General features: G+C 43.9%; 1 protein-coding gene across 7 annotated transcripts in view; it reads right to left on the bottom strand.

Moving 5' to 3' along the window:
* The window catches only part of LOC142108810 (histone-lysine N-methyltransferase SETDB1-like), a 93,318-nt gene that overhangs the window by 12,202 nt on the left and 58,883 nt on the right, over window positions 1-22,233 (bottom strand). For all 7 annotated transcript variants that reach the window (XR_012680230.1, XM_075192693.1, XM_075192692.1 and 4 more), the window contains 4 exons: window positions 17,864-18,130; window positions 10,662-11,240; window positions 5,960-6,076; window positions 5,281-5,450 (listed from right to left, as the gene is read on the bottom strand). Coding sequence is in view for 6 of the 7 variants with exons in the window: in XM_075192693.1 (XP_075048794.1) it covers window positions 5,281-5,450; window positions 5,960-6,076; window positions 10,662-11,240; window positions 17,864-18,130 (1,133 nt within the window). In the remaining variant the exon portion in view is untranslated. The remainder of the gene's footprint in view (window positions 1-5,280; window positions 5,451-5,959; window positions 6,077-10,661; window positions 11,241-17,863; window positions 18,131-22,233) is intronic.

Genomic DNA, 22,233 nt, shown 5'->3' on the forward strand with positions numbered 1-22,233 from the left:
GAGGATCCGCAGAAATATAAGTCTGTATAGTAGCAGTGATCAATCTGGCGACCGTTTGCCACTCTTACGATTGTCATACAACTAGGGATGTGCACCGGCCACTTTTGGTGTCTCGTGTTTTGGATTCGGATTTGCTTGAGGTTTTGGGTTCGGATTTATTTTGAAAAAAAAAAAAAAAGTGTTAAAATCAAGTTTTTTGGTTTATTTTCACTCCTACGCTATTATTAACCTCAATAACAGTCAATAACAATCATTACCACTAATTCCCAGTCTATTCTGAACACCTCACAATATTGTTTTTAGTCCAACTGGACTTATACTGCTGAATCAGTGAACTTTGTAATATAGCAGTACCAATGGACTTATACTGCAGGATTGTTTTTGGATATTTTTTTTTTATTTACTTTTTTTATAATCATTTTTAATTTATTTTTTTTATAATTATTTTTTAAATTTTTTATAACTTGGGAATAATGGGGAAATAACAATGCCCTTGGAAGGACACAGCACAGGACCCAGCAGCACCACTGAACTCAGAAGGACACAGCACAGGACCCAGCAGCACCACTGAACTCAGAAGGACACAGCACAGGACACAGCACCACTGGACTGAGCACAGCACAGCACGAGATATAGCAGGACAGAGGACCACCTAACACAACCTCCCTCTACCCTGATCAATGCCCGAGTGAAGATGGCGGCGGCTAGCAGGGAATTTATAGAATACAAGTATCGTGAGATCCGACAGTGGGATTATGACTCAGAGCCTCGGTTTCAGCTTTGCAATTGGCGGGAATACCCGGATCTGTCTCTGATCCGGCTCGGCAACGTTCGGGTGGGCTCGGATTTCAGATATCCGAGCCCGCTCATCTCTACATACAACAACACTAAAAGACTGTCAGTCTTCTGAACATAAGCCGTACAGTCCACATGCATTCTCAAGGCTCTAACCACATTTAACGAGACTGAGTCCTGACTGATAGCCCCCGAATCCAGGGGGAACACTGGGAGAACAATATTTTGATTTAGGTGGAACCTTGAAACCACCTTCAGTGGAAAAGAAGACTTAGTCCTGAGGACCGCATGGTCATCATAAAAAGTCATAAGGGGAGGGGGCGACAGAAAAGAGTCGCCAACTCCGAAACAGGCCTAGCCGAAGAACTGGCCAGCAAACAGGTCACCTTCCAAGAAAGAAACAGACACTAAAAGGTTTAAAAGATGACTTCTGAAGTGCCAAAATGACCAAATTAAAGGTACCACGGAGCCACAGAATAACGGGTTGCTGGACATGAAGCACCCATGACAGAAAAGTGTGCACATCCAGTAACAGAGCCAACCGTTTCTGGAAATACACAGACAATGCTGAAACCTGAACCTTAAGGAACGCCAGCCACAATCCCTTGTCCAGCCCATCCTGAAGGAACGCCAACGCACTGGCCAACTGAAAGGAAGAGGTGAACGCCTTGTGCTTCTCACACGAGCCGATGTAGAACCTCCAAACACGATGGTAGCTGTTGTATCATAGTTTTGACAACACTCTCCAAGAAGCTTTTATTCCCTAAAATCAGAGATTCAACCTCCAAGCCGTCAAAGCCAAAGCAAGCTAGGTCTTGATGGAAGAATGGTCCTTAGCTAAGAAGATCCTCCTTGAGAGGAAGACGCCAAGGTGGATCCACGGACATACCGAGAAGATCTGTGTACCACGCTCTTCTCGGCCAGTCGGGCGCCAGCAGAATTACTGGAACTCTTTCACACCTTACTTTTTTTTAGATCCGAGGTAGCATCGGAAGTGGAGGGAATAGGTACACTAAGCTGTAGTTCCAGTAAACCGTCATGGCTTCCACTGAGAACGCCTGAGGGTCCCTTGTCCTGGCACAGTACTTTCAATCTTCCGGTTTTGCCGGAGGGCCATCATTGTTATCTCTGGCTGACCCCATGGATGGACTACTTGTACGAACACCTCCGGATGGAGAGACCATTCCCTTGGGTGAAGGGCATACAGACTTAAGTAGTCAGCCTCCCAATTTTCCGCCCCCAGAATGAATATCGTCCATTTCACAATTTTTGATACTTCTCTCATGACAAGAGAACTATTTGTTCTTTCTTGATGACTGATGTATGCCTCCGCCGGACCATTGTCCGATTGGATTCTGATTTTGAAGGTGCCTGAAGTAGGAAGATGAATACTGCCCTCAGTTTGAGGATATTTATGGGTAACCTTGCTTTCCATGGCGTCCAAGTTCCCTGTAAGCCGAGATGAAGAGTTACTGCACCACAGCCCAACAGGCTAGGATCCGTGGTCACGATGGTCTAGTTCCAAACCGAGATGAGACGCCGTTAAATGAGGTTGTCCTTCCTCACCCAATGAGGAGAGACAGTAGTGTTATCAGACAACCTGAATACCTGTACTTCCAAACGAGGATCCAATCTGGACCGCTTTGCCAGGATTTCCTGTTGGAACTTGCGCGAATAGAAGCAAACAAACTGAAATGAGTAGAACGCGGACACCATGCGACCCATAACTTCATACACAGAACTACCAAGATGCTCTTGAGAGACAGCGGGTTTCTCACTTGACGCCGAAGCTTTTGTACCTTTGTCTGGTGGCAGAAAAACTCTGACAATCCCAGGAACACCATATGCTGGGTAGGTATCAGACTAAATTTTTTTAAGTAGATCACCCATCCGTGAGCCTGCACGATGTCCCTGGTCAGGCGCAGATGTGACTGGAGATGAGATACAGACTCCGCTTTTAGCAGGAGATCGTCCAGGTAAGGTAAAATGGTCACCCCTTGTAGACGCAACTGAGCTGCCATTACAGCCATCACCTTTGTGAATACTTGGGTTGCAGTGGCCAGACCGAAGGGGAGGGTACTGAACTGAAAATGGTCCTGACCCACCGCAAACCGCAGAAGATTCTGGTGACCTGCCCATATCGGTATGTGTAGATAAGCATCCTTGATATCCAAGGAGGCCAAGTACTCGCATGTGTTTATGGAATTTATCACAGACTGAATGAATTGCATACGAAAACTGGGTACCCACAAGTGGGTATTGAGGGTCTTCCGGTTTAGAATAGACCTGAAGGACCGATCCTGATTTTGCATGAGAAAAAGATGAGTAGAAACCCTGACCTCTCTGTCCTAGCGGGACCGGAAAAACCACTCCGGAATCTGGAAGTGATTATACTGCTCCATGGAGAGCCTCTCGTCTGACTGACTCCCTGGGTAGGGTTGTAACCATAATATTCCGTGGAAGTGCCCCCACTAGGTCCAGAACATAGCCCCTGGACACTATCCCTTTTACCCAGGTGTCTGTGGTGGAACAGACCCACCGCTCCTGAAAGAGCAGTAGGCGCGCTCCCATCACCAGAGCATCCCGCGAGGGAAGCACAAAGTCAAGCTGTCTGTCTGCTGGCTTTGTTGCAGGATGACGTCCTGTCCAAGGCTGTCTACCGCTTTGCCCCCACTACTTGCAACAGATGCCTGGTTTCTGGAAGAGGCACCATTGGAGCAACCGACAAACCGAAAGGTGCGGAAACACTTCCCTTTTACTTTAAATGCAGCCACTGGAAGAAGGAAACTCTCTCCAGACCCACCTGTGGCCTGTGCGATAAATTTGCTCACGGGTGGATCAAAAAAAATAAAAAAGCTGCTCAATTGTATGTTATGGACTCCAAAGCTCTCTTGGAATCAGCATCTGCCTCCCAAGATCTTAGCAGTGGCAGCTAGGAGCACATTGTGACCAAGAGGTTTTCCGACAAGCCTCGTCTCCCATACAGAACAGCATCCCCTAAGAACTCTACAGTATCTTTAATATGCCATGTCCGACTGAATGCCTTCATGAAGAGCAGTAGCCCATTTTTCAACAGCCTGAACAACCCAAGCCGCCACCATAGCCGGGCACAGGGACACCCTAGACCAGTGGTTCCCAAACTTTCTCAGCTCGAGGCACCCTTAGGGTCACCATAATTTTTCCAAGGCACCCCTAAGCAAAAATAATTTTTAAGTAGTTGGGTCAAAATGACGTAAGATGTAATTAGACCCCTTCACCATCACATTGTGCCCCTTTATCATATCACCCCGTGTCCCCCTCTTCGCCATCTCACAAACTGTGTCTCTCTATCCCTCTCCCTTCAGCCCCTCTCTGTCCCCCCTTCAGCCCCTCTCTGTCCCCCCTTCAGCGTCTCTCAGTGCCCCCTTCAGCGTCTCTCAGTGCCCCCTTCAGCGTCTCTCAGTGCCCCCTTCACTTCCTTTACTTACCTTCTTCCCTGAAGTCTTCTCTGCTGCTGCTCCTCACTGAGGCTGCCGGACAAGATGACGTCACGCCCGGCAGTCAGTGAGGAGGAGGATCCAGCGCTTTTTCTTTTTTCTTTCTAGGGCGATCGCGGCACCCCTGTGACAGCGCCGCGGCACCCCAGGGAGCCACGGCGCACAGTTTGGGAACCGTCGCCCTAGACCCTAAATAAATTGATTTTAAAATCCCTTCACACTTTTTGTCAGTACTATCTTTTAGACTGGCCGCAATTGGCAATGGAAAAACAGTAGACTTTGCCAAATGTACAATGGGTGCATCAATACTCGGATGAGTCTCCCATTACCCCACCTCCGAATCTGGAAAAGCGTAGTAAAGTCAGTACTGTCTGGGGATCTCAAATATGTTATCAGGCTTAAGTCTGGATCCATTCCAAATTTCTAGTAGTTGGGGGGACGGAGAAAAGAAAACAGTTATTTTCTATGCCCTCTACACTGCAACGTTCATGTTTTATCATTTCAAGGCACATTGTATCGTTTGATTTGATTTTATAAACGAGCTAACAATCTCTAAAATCGATGGAACAATGTCGGTCAAACTCTGAAGTGTGTGCTCAGTCACGACCAGCAGTGTCCATAGATCGCTATGGAGTGTGCAGAGTCATGATGGTTATGAGAGATGAAGAGCATGGATCTGAAGGTAAATCTTGTAAAGCATGTATTTTGAGTACACATGAATCGGCTGCTGATCGGGACTTTCAGTCATTGGTAAAATTGTTAATATCGCATCAGGGGAAATTTTCTGTAGTGTGTACCCATTCTTACTAGCAACACTATTGAAACTAGACAAAATCTTATACAAATAATCGCTTTATACAATCATCCCTTACTATTTACATTATACAACTATAAAATAAAAATAACATATAGAGCTTGTGTCCCTTCAAAGACAAGGAAACTAACTTATGGGTACAAAATATAAATACAGGATCATTCCACAGATCTATCCTGAGCGCATCAGTCTTACCTGCATATATACAGACAAAGGAGCCCTTTGCTATGTCGTCAAGACAGCGAATCCCCCACCCCTTGTTCTGGGTCTTGAAGAGCTGGAGACGCACTTGGAGACCATGCTGTACTAGCCGATTATTACACATATTGATATTGCATTTACATCTCTTGTTGCATTCGTATACCCTGTGATAGAAGACAGAAATATTCAATCACTATACTGCCTGACCAATGTCTAGATTTATATCACCTTTTCCACAGAAACACATAGGGCCTGATTCATAAAGAAACGCAAAGTGAACGCAACTTGTGTTTTTTAAACTTGAAAATTGCTTGAAATTTAAATTCTAAAAAATACCTTTTAATAATATAAACATTAATAAAAAAATATTGGAAAAAAAGTGTTTTTTTTTTCAAATAAAACATGAAATACATTTATTAGTAATGCCTACAGTATATGAACACATTTTTACAGTTGCTCTTAATTACAAACACATTCTGGCATGCATACGCAATCGTTATCACTATCAGTCGGCACTTACACCTGTCGATGGTGTAAGTGACACGGCTAAACACACGTACCCGAGAGATGCCCAGAGCTTGAATCGGACAAATGTGCGTGCCCTCAAACTTGCCTACATACATATGCCCCACACGGACTGACAGGAGCAGTCAGTATCATAGTGTATCCTTACCCAGTGGGAAGACATTCCTCCAGCCGCTTGTGTGTGTAACCTGCTGATGTGTTAACTTGTGCTCCAGGTGTGCAGCGAGTGGCATCAATCGTCAATTGGTGACAAGCACATTTGGACCTGAAAACCAAAACAATCATCATATTTGGATATTACATATAAAAATTTGTGAATGTTCTCAGTAGCTCTTTTATATAATGAAATTCGTATTTTAGGTTTTGTGGCCCTTTAAAACATTTTCTGCAGAGCCAAACAGAGAGCACATCACTAATAGAGAAATGCACAATCAAACAGAGAGCACACGTCACTAATAGAGAAAAGTACAATCCAGGATAGGTAAAACACCACTCACTCTCTCTCTGGTCAAAGGAATGTAGAATGGCCATCTGGACCCCCAGGATACTCTACGATATTGGACACTACCCTACATTAATGCACACATCTTCCCCTTACCACACTCTGTGATGCTATGCTCTCTATGATTAGCTTTACTATACACCACATCCCATCATGTTGTTCTTCAGTCTACATCTATGCCATTTAATTTTACTGCATATCAAGTTATCCTCTAATCAACTTTACTGTATTACCAGCTCATGTTTCTAAATCCTGTAATGTCATGTTGTTAATTTTGCACACCTACACCTCTCTCTCTACCATCCTATTTCAGGTCTTTATTTTTTTTAGTTTTAACACATATGGTTTTTGGGAAATGTAAATGTTAACTTTCTCAAACATAGTCATGTGGTATATCAAATTATAGGCTATTAAATTATCATCATCATCATTTATTTATATAGCGCCACTTATTCTGCAGCGCTGTACAGAGAACTCATTCACATCAGTCCCTGCCCCATTGGAGCTCACAGTCTAAATTCCCTAATATAGACACACACTAACACACAGACAGACAGAGAGAGAGGGAGAGACTAGTGTCAATTTTGATAGCAGCCAATTAACCTACCTGTATGTTTTTGGAGTGTGGGAGGAAACCGGAGCACCCGGAGGAAACCCACGCAAACACAGGGAGGACATACAAACTCCACACAGATAAGGCCATGGTCGGGAATCAAACTCATGACCCCAGTGCTGTGAGGCAGAAATGCTAACCACTAAGCCACCGTGCTGCCCAAATCAACAAAATGGTTTAGATCGTATTAAAATATCTTAATCCTGGACCGATTAGATCTTTGTATACGCACAAATGTCAAACATTGCAGATTGACAATTTCAAACACATAGAAATCAAAAACAACATAAGGTAAAAAGCCCAAAAAAAAAAAAAAAAAAAAGATTTGTAGGCAGTTATGATGCTCCATTAAGTATACTGAGTGAAATCAAAATTAGGAAACTCAAGATAACTACCTAGTTGACTGCTTTGCTGTTTTACTTACATACCTCTCATCCAACAACTGGGGCTGGTGTGATGGTGGGAGGCACAGTGGAGGCTGGGGCTGTGTGAATGGCAAGAGGCCACTGTCCTGTGATCAGCAGGGCACAGGAGGAACTGATGCGAAACCTCCCAGCCGGCCAAAACATGTACGTGCAAAACTTGCAAATTGTTCACAACAAAATTGCTGGCTCCTAACGTTGAACATGCCTGTTAGGTTTAAATATGAACACTGTGGGGCATGCTCTTAGCCACCACAATCTCCTCAGTGAGTAAATACAGGTAAAGGAAAATCTTTTGCTCTTGAATGAAACACAAAAAGGGCAAACCATATCCTTTATTCACTCCTCCAAAAGAATAGGAGACATGATCCCCAATTAACCAAAACTGAGTCAGTGGCATATGGATGGCGGTTAGAGATGGCTGCTATGAGCCCTAACTCCCATATAATAATCTTCTCACAAATAAAAATGTGAAGGCAAAGGGATTTTTCATAGTAGAACCAAGAAGAAGCATCAAATCACGTACAGGGTTGTTTGACGATATACTGGAATGCCAGTTCAGCTGCTGGACCCAGTGAGTTCAACTGCCAATGATGTTGCCATCTCTGTTCCTCCACTGGTGATCTCCGTGGCAGTAGCTGCCGCCACAACTTCTGACAGCATGGGGAACAAGCGATTCATGTGGTTTTATGTCCATCAGTGAGGATAATGCAATTACTTATGGTTCCTGGCAAATCTACTCTGAGCTGACACAAGAGAGGCCATGCAGTCACAAAAGTGGGAGACATACACGGTGAAGGACAGTCATGGATGCCAGCAGATGACTGTTTTATGATTCCTACAGAGATTAGCTTATTTTTCGGGATTTGACACTTCTGGGGACAAATATTGATGTACATAATGCTTTCAAGATACTAAAGCCTAGAATATTCAAAACCTGTACTAGCACTGTATATCATATACTGTCCGATACCTTGCTGATGTTATTCTGTCATATCTTATTGTATTTACCCTGATTGCTTTATATGTACATTGAGCCTAGAACAGTATTCCTGCATGCTTACTGTCTATGGTACTGTGATATGTGCACCTAACCTCACTATTTTCTATCAGTACAATTATTGTTCTTCCGATAGGCAAGACAGTTTAATACAGATTTATATCTTGCATGCACAGATGTCTTGTTGTATATTAATGCTATAACTACTGTACCATAAAGCTTATTATTTGAATACTTCCTGATACATTGCTTCTGTTATTTCTGCCATTACTTTATATGTACATTCAACAAAGCACAGTATTTCCACAAAGGTACCGTGATATTTGTACTGAACACCACTGTACTTTATCAGTACAATTATATTCCTACCAATAAGCAAGATGTTTTTTTTAGGTGGTTTGGAATTAGTACTTGGTTTTGGTTCCAGGATTATTTCCTGAAGAAAAGGAATTGCTATGGTGAAAGCTGGATCAAATAGGTCTACTGTGCAGAAGTAAGTTACTCTTTCCTACCGAGGTGTCATTGATGATCTTCCAGTTGCATCTCGAACAGAGACTTTACTGAAAAGGAAAGGGCAGGCATTTTGGGTGTATGGTCTGCCAACCAGGATTTAAGATAGTGAATTATGCGCACCACCACTTTGTAGCTGGATCAATTCCCGAGCCTTGGGAGATCCTAGGCTGCTTCCATTACATAGGATAAGGCGTCCATGATGTAGATCCACTGCATTAGTTCTGACCTGGAAATGCTGTTTTGTAATTCAACTGAGCGGTTCCATCCACTTGCCTTTGCCAACAAGGTGGTGACGAAGGATGGTCTTGTTGTGGGGTGAGGAGAAGGAGACTCTCCAAAAACCCTTCCATTCCCTTGTTCGAGGGGTGCTTGAAGGACACTTCAACTTAATAGGTCCTCAACTGTTCAGGTGGGAGAATTCAAAACACACACCCTGGATACTTATGCCCAGCCTGCCCCTCTTGTATCTTGCTTTCCTAGTAGCTATAATCTGGGGGCCGACCATACAACATTCTGTAACTCCTGAGAAGCCTATGCACTGTGGTCATGTCTGAAAACAGAGGGGAAACCATCTCCTCCTCACCCTATGCAGCTGAAGTGTCCACTTGGAAAGGGACAAGGGACTCCCACATTGAGACTGGGTTGGATGGGGTGGTTTACACTCAGACATGGTTTTTAGGACAGCTTGAAGCTTCCCCTGTGAAACATTGCCAGTAATGCAATATATGGCACATGTCATACGTCCAAGGTGATGAGAGAAAACAACATCATTGCAGCACAAATAGTTTCGGCCCACTGGCAGCTTTAAAAGAAGTCCACGATCACTTTTGAAGTAGAGATTCTGGATTCATTGAAGCACTTACTCATTTAGAAAAAGGCCAATGGGTGGTGGCAGGGCCTACTTCTTCTATGAATATGACCATGAAAACATGTACACCAGCACACAAATTAATTACCAGTGAATTAATTAAAGATTAACAGTGAGATGTCTCACTGTCATAGGACTGTACGGTACTGCTGACTCACTGCACCCCCCCTCCTCATACACTCAATGCTATGAGTCCCTCAGATTCAGAGCATCGGAAAAAGGGCAGGACAGTGGATTAACAACCGCTGGGGCAGGGACTGATATGAATGATTAAGCAATCTCTGCACAGCACTGTGTAATATGATGGCGCTATATAAAGACTGATAATTCATGCAATGCTCGCACCAAGGCACCTTTTTCCACATGTGGGCTTACCCTAGTCACCACACTTATTGGTCACATGTTGGAATTAGGTCTAGTGGATGATACAGTCCCTACCAAAGCTCAGAACACCCCGATACATCTCCTATTGTTATTATTATAGAAAGGTCACTGCTTTCAAAATGAAGGGACCCTAGCCTGTCCACCACCAAATTATGGACTAAGCTGATAAACGATTATGTATCAGTCAGGCTTATAAGAAATATGTCTTATAACTGCTCTGCTAATCTGCTGTTATAAGATAGCTTTTCAATTGTTGGCTTTCCCTCTCTCTCCCCCAAGTGTTTATCTGCTCTTTAAGATTGGGGGGAGGGGGAGCAGACAGCTCTATCCACATTATTAGGTCATGTTATCAACCAAAGATGATCCATAACCTATGCTTCTTGACATGCTCCTGAATGACAGAATTCCAGTTGGTTAGATTGTTGACCTTTTTAAAAGAAGGGCAAATGCATTCTGGAAGATGTACTTTCAACAAGAGCTGGAGAGACCCATGTGGAACAAGCTTCTTCAAGACTTAAAATGCTCAATATGTAATCACTGGCTCTTACCTGTCTCGACATCCATCAGTGCAGTCACATCCAACCAAGAAGTCCAAGTCGGTGTTAATAAAAACCCCTCTGCCTGGAACTCTCTCCTTGCTGTAATCCACTTGTGGAGGAGGTGTCCTGTCTATCTCATTCACGCAGGAGAGCTGTACATCCTCCTTGCCGTATGTAATATCTGGGATGTAGTAAAAAGGTTTCTGTGGCTGAAATTTTCGGTCAACAAGCACATAGGGGTCTAAGCAAAACATCTCTAAAAACAACATGTCACATTTTGTCTCAAAGAGGAAACGTTCCATCTCCGGCATGCTGCGCAGGCTGAGTCCACACGGAGTCTTATAGATGACGTGGAATCCCATCTTGCGGTTCACACGCCTCCGCGCCGTCATACGCCTGAAGTCGTAAAGTAGAGGAACCAGCAGAGGGTTTTTGCCCCGGTGTGAAACAGAATGGATACAGGACAAACAGGAGCGGCTACAGATGTGAGGTAGGTAGAAGAGCTTCTCCATAGGGGCCTTGTAACTATTCTCAACCGGCATCTGATTAGGAGGAATGAGCTGCAGCTGTTGAGCAGTAGTCACAAACCTGTACAGAAAAGCAAATTAGGAGTCATGTAAATGATTACTAATGTTATATTGTAAGATGTTAAGAACACCCCAGCCACAGAAAGGGAGAATAAGAATCAACTTGATTTTTTTTGTCCACCCCCCTCTCTCATATCTATACCTATCTATACCTATCTCTATACCTATCTATTTATCCAGTGAGGGACGCTTGAACACTGAGTAATATAAGCTTGGGCACTTTAAATTTACCAGCAAAACCTCAAGCTTCTCAGCCTATATACACTATTGGCTGCCTCTGGAACTTCAATATTTTTCTAACAAAGCCCCAAAGGACAACAGGGCTATTCAAGAATCCTAACAAGGATAACAGTAAAAAGACAAAGAACCAGAACAAATAGTGTAAAAGGGAGGGCATCCAGTGTCCCATTTACTCATTAGTCCATGGGGACACTGGAACACCAGGGTTAACCCACAGATGTCACTAAAGGGGGGTACACTCAGAAGTCGCAGAGCGCACCACCTTAAGTCTAAAACGGACATCTGAAGATGTAAACTATTCAATCTATAGAACTTTCTGAAAGTTTGCACCTAAAACCAGGCACACTTGCTCAGCGGAAATCCAGCACCATCGAGAAACACCCACCAATCGAGTGGAATGTTTACTCACATTTCCAGGGACAGGCTGACCTTCTCCAATGTAAGCCTAATGAATAACCAAAGTAATCCTCCTAGCAATGGTCTAGCCGGATTACTTAGACCTAGAAACTGGCCACCTAGCTGGCCAGTCACTCTTGTGAACACCGTAAAATGCGAACAGGTAGTCCGTCCTACATAATTACCTGTTTCTGAAGTCCTAACCAGGTCCAGAGAGTGAAGACAGCCCTCTTCCTCTGAAGACCCATCCAGGTCTAAGGCTGGAATCACAATATCTTGATTCAGATGGAACTTGGGAGACTACCTTGGTCTGAAAAGAAGGTTTGGTCTTAAGTACAGCCTTGTCTCATGGAAGATGAGAAAGAGAGACCTACACAACACAGAGCCACCGGCTCCGAAACTCTCCAAGCTGTGAAGATAGTCAACACAAAAGAAGTCTTACAGGTAAGGAATTTTAACTCTACCGAATCCATTAGTTTGAAAAGGGGGTATTGCAATGCGGTCAGCACCAAATTGAAAAAACATAGAGCAATGGGAAGGGGGGGGGGGTGTTAGGGAGACTGAACATGTATTACATACTGCAAGAGGGTCTGCACTTCACGCAAAAGAACCAGTTTTCTCTGAAAGAAAACAGGGAGGTCTGAGACTTGAACTTTCAAGGTGCTGAGTTTTAAGCCCCCGTCTACACAGTCCTGCAGGAACAGCATTAACCTGTCTAACCAGAAAGAAGAGGAAGAAAACCACTTCAATTCACACCAGGAGATGTAAATCGTCCAAACCCTGTGGTAATCCCTGGCTAACACAGGCTTCTGAGCCTTTAGCATGGTGAGGACCACACTGTCAGAAAAAAATTTCACTCTAAGAATCATGGCATAAACAGCCACACCTTTTTAAAGCCATACAAGGAAACTCTGGTGCAAAAAGGGTCCCTAACTTAACAGGTCTGGTCTTAGAGGCAGACGGCATACCATGCCCTCAGTACTGCTTAGGATGTCAGTGCACCAAAACCTTTTGGGCCAGTCTGGTGCTATGAGGATCACCAAGACACCCTCTTCTCTTTACTTTTTCTCTTTCATCCACTAAACCTGCTGCTGACTTCTCCCCTCTGCACCCCCTAGGACCTCAGTTTTGCTTAAGTGCCCAAGGACCTGGGCTATTTCAGTACTGCTGCTTATTTAGATTTTATTATTTTATAAGGTTCCTAGCTCGGGGGTTCTTCAGGACCCATCGGATCGCAAAATAGAAGGGTTTCGGAAGAGCATTTACCTTGCAGTGCGGCACAGGTTTTAAACCTTTGTTTTAGTCCGCTTGGGTGACCAGAGCTATGGAATCTTGGGAAGAACAATTAGCAGTGGGATTACAGAATTCCAAATTACTCCCTTTGGCTCTTCACCTTAAGGAGGCTTCTGGTTATCTTTAGGAGGCAGCTCAGGATGTGACTTCAATTTCCTCTTCTGTATCCATGTCTGCAGTGATGACTAGGAGAATACTTTGGCTTCGTTCCTGGGATGCTGATGGTGAATCTAAAAAATCTTTAGAAGCCTTACCCTTCTCCGGATCAGTGCTTTTTGGTCTTATACTGCATAATATGATCAGTCAGAAGACTAGAGGCAAGAGTACCTTCCTGCCTGTGAACCCTCCTAAACCTAGGATTCTGAGGTTTGGGTCCTTTCGGCAGTGCTTTCATGGAAGCTCTAGGGGCCAGTCCTCCATTAGAGGCAGGCCGCTTGCAACTAGGGGTCAGTCTCAGAAAGCCAGAGGTTCCTTTTCCAAGAAACATCCCATCTCCAAGACTTCAGAAGAGACTCCCGCATGATGGGTCTCTCCCTCTCCTCGCGGCTGCGGGGTGCGGGCTCGCCTATAGTTGTTCAGAGATCAGTCCAACAGAGGTATTTGGATCTTGGGAATCATTTCCAGAGGTTACATTGTAGACATTATGGGACCCGATCCTCAGCGGTTCCTTCAAACCCCTTTACCTCGCGACTTAGTCAAAAGACGTGCAATGCTTCAGTCGGTCGTTTCTCTTCTTTCGGCTGTGGTATTTGCAGAGTCCCGGAAGCTCAGAAAGACCGGAGGTTCTATTCAAACCTATTTTTGGTGGCCAAACAGGACAGTTCATTTCGGCTGATACTGAACCTCAAGGGCCTCAATCAACATCTACGAGTGGACAAATTCCACATGAAATCAGTCAGCTCAGTGATCAATGGGTTAGAACCAAAGCAATTTCTGGTGTCTATAGACATATGGGACGCTTACCTTCATGTGCCTGTTTGGGAGCAAACCAATCTCTCCTTCACTTCACGATGGACAGCTCCAATTTTCAGTTTCGAGTGCTCCCCTTCGGTCATGCCACTGCACCAAGGGTATTCACAAAAAATATGGCAGCAATGGTGGCAGGTTTGCATGCCCAGGGGGTAAATATAGTCTGTACCTGTACAACTTACTCATCAAGGCCACTTCGGGACCTCTCCTGTCCCAGCATCTGACTATTCGGTTTCTGAAACAGCACGGTTGGATAATCAATTATCCAAAATCCCAATTGGATCCCTCACAAATGATGATTTTTCTAGGCTTTGATGGACACAACCCTTCAGAAGGATTTTTCTCCAGAACCGAAGGTTTGATCCAAACCTCTGTTCGCTTGCTTCTGGATCACCCATGTCCTTCCATGCATGTGGGCACGAGGGTCCTGGGTCTGATGGTGTCAACATTCGAGACCCTTCCCTTCTGTTGTTTCCCCTCACGTGTTTTTCAAGTCAAAGTGGTGGATCCCCTCTCCATCTGGAAACCCAGTGGATCAGACTATCCAGAAAGTCTCTCTGGATTGGTGGCTTGTGCAGGAGTATCTAATGATTGACAGATTGCCCTGTGAAGCTGGATTCTAGTAACAATGGATGCCAGTCTGGGGAGCGGTTGTTTTACATCTCCGGCTTTAGGGATTTTGGACAGACAGGGAAGCCCTCCTGCCGATCAACATTCTAGAGTTGAGAGCCATGATGTTAGCTCTCCAGGGAACACAATCCCTTCTTCAAGGAAAACCAGTCCGTCTCCAATCCGACAAGGCAACAGCAGTGGCATATATAAATTGTCAGGGAGGAACAAGAAGTTCAGGGGCCATGCAGGCGACTGAGCCGATTCTATCTTGGGCCTTTGCCCCAGCAATCTCTGCTTCTTTCAATCCCGGAGTGGACAACTGGGAAGCAGATTACCTCAGCAGGCATTGCAACCCGCCCAGGAGAATGGTCCCTGCACCCTCAGGGTTTTCAGGAATTGGTCCAAAGGTGGGGCCTTTCATAACTGGATCTGATGGCGTCAAGACACATTCACAAGGTTCCAAGATTCTGTGAAAGAACCAGGGATCCTCTGGTGCTTGCGTTGAATGTAATGTCCATGCGCTGGGATTTCCAGTTGGGATATCTCTTTCCGCCAATTCCAATGATTCCACAGGTCTCAGGTGAGTAAGGATGAGAGATCGTCCAGCAATCCTGGTGGCACCGAATTGCCCCAGAAGGTTGGTTCGCCAACATCTTACTGCTGGCGGAGGGTCCAGGATGTGCTCTTCCTCTCAGACCTTCTCAGGCATGGACTCTTCCATCATCCGGACCTACCTCGGTTGGCTTTAATGGCGTGGCTGTTGAGGCCAGACTCTGGAGATCTAAGGGGCTCTCTTCTAGAGTAGTGGAGAACCTTATGAGGGCTAGAAAACCAGTTTCGGCTAAGATGCATCATAGTGTGTGGAAGATCTATGCAAAATGGTGTAAGCGAAAATCATTTAACCCTAAGGGGTAGATTTACTAAACTGCGGGTTTGAAAAAGTGGAGATGTTGCCTATAGCAACCAATCAGATTCTATCTGTCATTTTGTAGAATGCGCTTAATAAATGACAGCTAGAATCTGATTGGTTGCTATAGCCAACATCTCCACTTTTTCAAACCCGCAGTTTAGTAAATCTAGCCCTAAGTCTTTCAGATTGTCTCAATTCTTGGCTTTTCTTCAAGAGGGTTTGGATGCAGGGCTTAGGCTCAGCTCACTAAAGGTTTAGGTTTCGGCGCTTTCTATTTTCTTCCAACTTAGTTTGGCTACTTTACTTGATGTACAAACTTACATGGGAGCTCAATTTGGTCCTTAATATTATTTAAAGTTGTGACTGGATCACTTATAAGTAACTTATGGTATAAATTTATTTAAAGGATATGACCCTTTCTCAGAAGAACTGCTGTCCTGAGTACCAGCACATTTATTGGAAACTTAGACTCCTCCAGAGTTCAAAGACACTGGAACCTGTGCTGCAGTACAACAGCCCCACATCTTCAAAGACTGACATCGGTTGTCACTAATGTCCAGTCCCAGGTAGCGAACAGACAAACCTGGTTGAAGTGTTTGGCCCTACAACCCAAGGGAGAAAAGAACTCTCATGTTACCTGATAAATTATTTCATTCAGCTTGAGACTGAACAGGACCTCTCCAGAGTATGGAAAAGACTCCAGGGAACGCTTAGACTTTGCATACGCTTTCCAGGTCCGAAGCCACAGGGCACGTCATGGCATAACTGCTAAGCCTGAAACTGAAGAGAGGCCCCATCCACTGAGTAAACGGTATAAAGGGTGGATCCAATTTTCCCATCCATGCTATCCAATAATGTAACAGTGTTTCAAACAGGAACAGTGGGGGTTTTGGACAGATGAGTTACGGGAGCATACACCCTGAGAGGGGATCCCAATTTTCTAAAATCCACGTTGGGGAGAGCATAGAGAAACTCCAATCTGTGCAACACCTGAAATCTATGGTCAGGTGTACCCCACACCTCGCTAAGTAGGTCCTTCAACGGAGTGGATGAGGGAAAAGAAACAATCTGATTTTTTTTTACTTCTGAACACTTAACTGACTGGAATCTCCGATTCCTATCTGTCTTTAATCTCTAGTTTCTATCTAACGGTAAACACTAAATCATACACTCCGTTTTCTAAATGAATCCTCAGGACACAAGGAAACCTCAAGATAAGAGCCTTCCGCCAATTCCCTTTTCTCCTGTGGACGAAATTGATAATCAGACTATTCCAGAGACAGCAGAACCCACGGGAAGCTGAAGATTTCATAGTCTGTAGGTGTCAGAATCCTTTCCAAGCATGAAGATACCTTAACACTGAGCCCTGAACTCAAGCCACCTCATCATGTAAGCTGAAGTGCCCAGAGAGAGAGGATCAGGGGAGGTGCCACGGGAGGGGCAGAGCAGGAATTGTTCCTACTCCTTAGGACCTGCGACAGGAGAACGCAACCGATGGTCTTCCACCTCACATACTGTGCACAGGGCATCCTGCCCAGACTGGGTGCAAGACAATTTGAAGTGACATCTGCTGCAAGCAAAATTCTTTCCCACCTCCATGCTTGGCCCTGGACACACATCCCTTCACAGACATAGAAAAAAAAAAAGAGAGGACAGAAACAGTTGCACAATCCAGGAGTATGTGGTGGTGCAAAAAAACAGATGATAGAGAAAAGTCCACAGAAAACAGCACCCCAATAACCTCATCACTATGCAGCCGAGAGGGGAGACAGGGAGGAGAAGGAGTTGATGCCCACTGTGTCCCTTCTGTTAAGCTTGTCTAACTGGGAAGCCACATCAGGGAAATCACCTCCCACCAGGGTCCAGTACATAGGGATTGCTCCCTCAGCCTCCCTATACCTAGTGTTGGGCTGCTATGAAGAACTTTTAGTTGAACCCACAAAATGGACCCTTATACTGCAGGTGGGGTCGGTAGAAATGTCTTAGCTGGAAGACTGAGGGGCATTCAGAGGAATAAACTATTTTGATGGGAGGGGTGGGGGATGTAAAGTTAATTGAGAGCGGACATGCACTTTAACATCAGCGTTATATGTAACCCCTCTATTATGAATATCTCTCCTCTCTCCAGAAGGGATTATTTCAATAATCAATGATTTGGCTCTGGGTAATGTCCATACCAGCCATTGTAGACAGCAGAGACTCACCTATTTGGTTGTGTTACTTGTATGGCTTGAATACTAAAATTGGGTTGAATGGTGTGTATTGTCTGAATAGTCTGTATGCTCTGGATCCCTTGAATAGTTTGAATAGGCTGGAGAGTCTGGTTCGGCTGGTTTGGCAGTATAGGACGTAAACCAGGTGGCTGCTCGCTGGGTGTTGGCGATGACTGGCCGGAACCCACAGATCCAGGGCGGAATGAAGTACTTTTCTTTGCCACTTGCTTCTTGGACTGTGCCTGCTGGCTGTCTGAGCTGCAAACAAGGGACAGACAGAATTCATATATTACAGTCCGCTCAATGCATACTCTTATCTGCATTTTTGTAAAACTTAGCACACATTGTAACTATCTTTGTGAAGCAATACTCAAATGTAGCTGGTGAGCAACAGCAGTAAAAACACAAAAAGGTCTTGCCCTGTGGATCTGATGACTTGTCATACAAGGACACAGAACGAATAATGAACAGAGGTTCATGTTAGAAGGACAAATTAGCACTCCTTATGTTAATTAAAATATAACTTTTAATGATTATTGTTTAATAATGACATCCTCCCGGAAAACAAGGTGAAATATATTAAAATAACTTACAAATACACACATACACACGTGTGATAAAAACAAAAACACTAAGATCCAGTACCTTACTCCGTTATCTGCCTGCTACATTTGTTACAGTGGTGACTAGAAGGCTTGTAACACCAACACAATAAGAGACACGGTTCTCAATTATTCTTCATATCATTTTTGTCTTCTTACCAACCACCACTTACCAGTAAATGGTTTGCTAAAAAAGGTTTTATAGAAGATACTCTTTGTATCCACCAGACTATTTCCTTATATAATAGATCCCTATCAGTTGGTGTTTTTGTTTTTATCACACGTGTGTATGTGTGTATTTGTAAGTTATTTTAATATATTTCACCTTGTTTTCCGGGAGGATGTCATTATTAAACAATAATCATTAAAAGTTATATTTTAATTAACATAAGGAGTGCTAATTTGTCCTTCTAACATGAACCTCTGTTCATTATTCGTTCTGTCCAAATATAACAGGACCAGCACCCCCACAAGCTACACGCTATAGATTTATATCTTGACATACATTGCATGTGGATGTTTTCTTCTAATCCCTGTGCAGAGCATCTCCCCCTTTACATACAAGGACACAGCAAGAGAGTAGTACCAACCAGTCATGTTTAACTGGCACCAACAGCAAATGTTTCTAGTTGTTACTGTGTAGCATGCTGCAGAGGTATAAGTGCTCATAACCACTGGAGTATTTATTTAGCATTTGTAAAGCTAGTAAAATGAGTGTGACACTGGAAACTATTATTATCTGGTCACACCATATACATTGGCATGCTCACAGTGCATTAATGTTTTGTTCAGAACACACCTTGCTCTATTTTTTGCATTTACTGGAGGTTAACACATTGGGAATGCCCTACAATGATCTTTTTAATGGTAGTAAAAGTGTGATAAATAACCCGTGTTTATAAAAAAAATAAAATAATAAAATTAAAAAAGTGCTTGAACTATTAGCGTCCTACATCTTGTAGGATGAGCCGTTTTTATTTCTATTTATATATCTGTTTTTTTTTCTGTTTTTATATCTTTTATTTATACGGTGCCACAAGGAGTCCGCTGCGCTCTACATATATACCTTGTACTGTGTTTCCCCAGCGCAACGTGAGAGAAAGCAATTTTAACTTGACTAATAGCAGCCTAATTCTAGTCTCACGTGATGATCCCAGTTTAGTCCAAAAGACGAAAGGCCAGACCTTTAATTGATATGCCAACACAACTGAAATAAACAACACAACTTCAGGTCATATAAAAGTTGTCATCTGCCAGATCTAATCCAATCTAATCGGATTTTAATCATGCAGGATAAGGATATAAAAAGGTAAAAAATTGCATTTCTATACTTTCCTACCCTGGAGTTTGGGCCTTTTAAATTTGCTCTAAAGTCTGAAATTCGTCCCTTCTATACCACCGCAGTCCCACGGAAAATCAGGGCTGTGGGGAGCTCATCTGAACAGAGAAGTAATACAGATTGTATGGAATCAAAAGGAAATAAGATGATGAGCAAACATTCTGGAAGCAAGAGCAGTGTGGCGTGCAATAAAACACTTTATGTCTTAATTGCAACTCAAACATATAAAGACCTTTTTAAATAATTGGATGGTGGTGGCCTTCATAGACAAGGAGGCACCATGGGCAAACATATGATGGCAGAGACAGTGAGTAATAAATACACCTGTGCTTCAGCAAGGAGATATGGAAAACTTGCACTGTTAGAGGGCCATGAGGACTGGATTTGCGAAAACCCTGTCCTAATCCATCTGGGGGACACTGCTACATGGGGTTGTTGTGAGGGTGCAGGAGCTGGGCACTTAAGAGTTACCTCTTTTGAAGACTGAAGCCCCTCCCCCAGTATTCCTCAGTTTACAACTTACAAGAAAAATAACCAAATATACAGTTCAAACAACATACTAAACTAAACACTGAGCATAAAGAGTGGGAGCGTAGTGTCCCCCAGAAAAATTAGGAGAGATGGATTTAACGGCAAGTACAAAAATCCTCTTTCTTCATATACCCTATCTGTGGCATATTGTTACATTGGGGACGTTCCAAAGCTGACCCTATGGAAGGATACACACACACACACACACACACACACACAGCAGAACGGAAAACTCATCATTCAAAGCTAGCATCTCTGAACGCACAAACATGAAATCAGTAAATTATGGAGAACGTCTGAACATAGCCGTTTCACCAAAGCCCCATGACACAAGAGCCACCCACCGACCTAGTGGAGTGAGAAAAAGGCTCACCGGAATTAGAATAGGCCTGTTGGATGGCGTACCTGATCAACCTGGCTATGTTCTGCTTAAACTCTGGCCAACCACACTAATGTGCATCGCAGAGAACTAGCAGGGAATCAGACTTACAAACTCCTGAGGTCCTGTCTCAGACCTCTGACCACGTCAATGTTGATCCTGGTCATCTGAAGAACTAGACCCTGTTGTGAATGATGGCTCCAAAAGCTCAAACGGAAAAAGTTGAAGAGCTGACAGAACCCAATTAAGATCCCATGGGGCCATGGGAGGGACATAAGGGAGGTTAGATATGCAAAAACCCCTTGTAAAAAATTCTGGATCTCTGGGACCTGAGCCTATTTTCCTCTGGAAATACATGTACAAGGCCGAAATCTTAACTTTAATGGCAAAAAGTTTCAGTACACTATCCAGTCCGTCTTGGAGAAAAGAAATGAGCCACAAAAGCCTACAGGAAGAAGTGTGAAAACCTCTGCGTTTGCACCAAACCACATAAGTCTTCCAAACCCTATGATAGTTATGTACGGACACTGGCTATCTAGCTCTGAGACGGGGATGATCACCCCTGAAGAAAGAAGAGAGGCAATAACCTTCCTAAGAGTCAACCGCTTTATTGTGACAACTGTACAAAAGATCAGGAACAGTTGACTCCTGAAGAGGATGACCTTGCTGAGCCAACAAAGAAGAGCTAAACGCTTCTTTGAGGAAACTTTATGACCTGGCCAGATGAGAGTCAGTAGTTCTATTTGAAACTTCCATGAGTGGCACTAATGGAAATGAACTGCCCTGAATGTTGACACCATTTTTCCCAAGAATCTCATGTCCAGTCAAATCGAGAGCAGTCCGTCAGTGAACAGAAATCTTAATAGTTTCTTGCCCTCTGCCAAGTACTACTATACGCTTTGCTGAACAGTGCCATATAGAAGCCCTAGGAAAATCATTCACTAGACCGGAGCCAGACTGGTTTTTTGTTAATTTAAGAGCCACCCATGGAATTCTAAAATCCGAATCATCATTGCAGTGTGATCCTGGAGAACTGCAAAATAAACTGCTTTGATAAGAAAGTCATCCAAATATGCAATGATATTTATTCCTCTGATTCTCAACAGAGCTGGCATTGCCACTATAATTTTTGTAAAAATTCTTGGTGTGGTTGCTAAGCCAAAGGGAAAGGCCCGGAAGTGGTAATGCCGAGATCGGACAAATGTGAGGAGACACCGGGGTCCCTCCCAGACCGGTACTTGTTATTAAGTGTCCTTGATGTCCATGCATATGAGAATCTCCTTTTCCTCCATGCTGTTTATCACAGACCACAGTAACTCCATCTTGAACGAAACAGGAATCCCGAGTGGTCTTGAACTACTGATCCATAAACAGAACAGCACCCACCAGCCTAGTGGGCAAAGGGTGCTAATGATGACTGCTTCTCAGATTGTTTCACGGTTGGTCTCTTAGTAGACTAGTCCTGTCTTCCCATTTGCTGTCCTCTATGGGGATCTGAGAACTGTCCTCT

The sequence above is a fragment of the Mixophyes fleayi genome, chromosome 12 (assembly GCF_038048845.1).
Source record: "Mixophyes fleayi isolate aMixFle1 chromosome 12, aMixFle1.hap1, whole genome shotgun sequence".
NCBI classification, from domain to species: Eukaryota; Metazoa; Chordata; class Amphibia; order Anura; family Limnodynastidae; genus Mixophyes; species Mixophyes fleayi.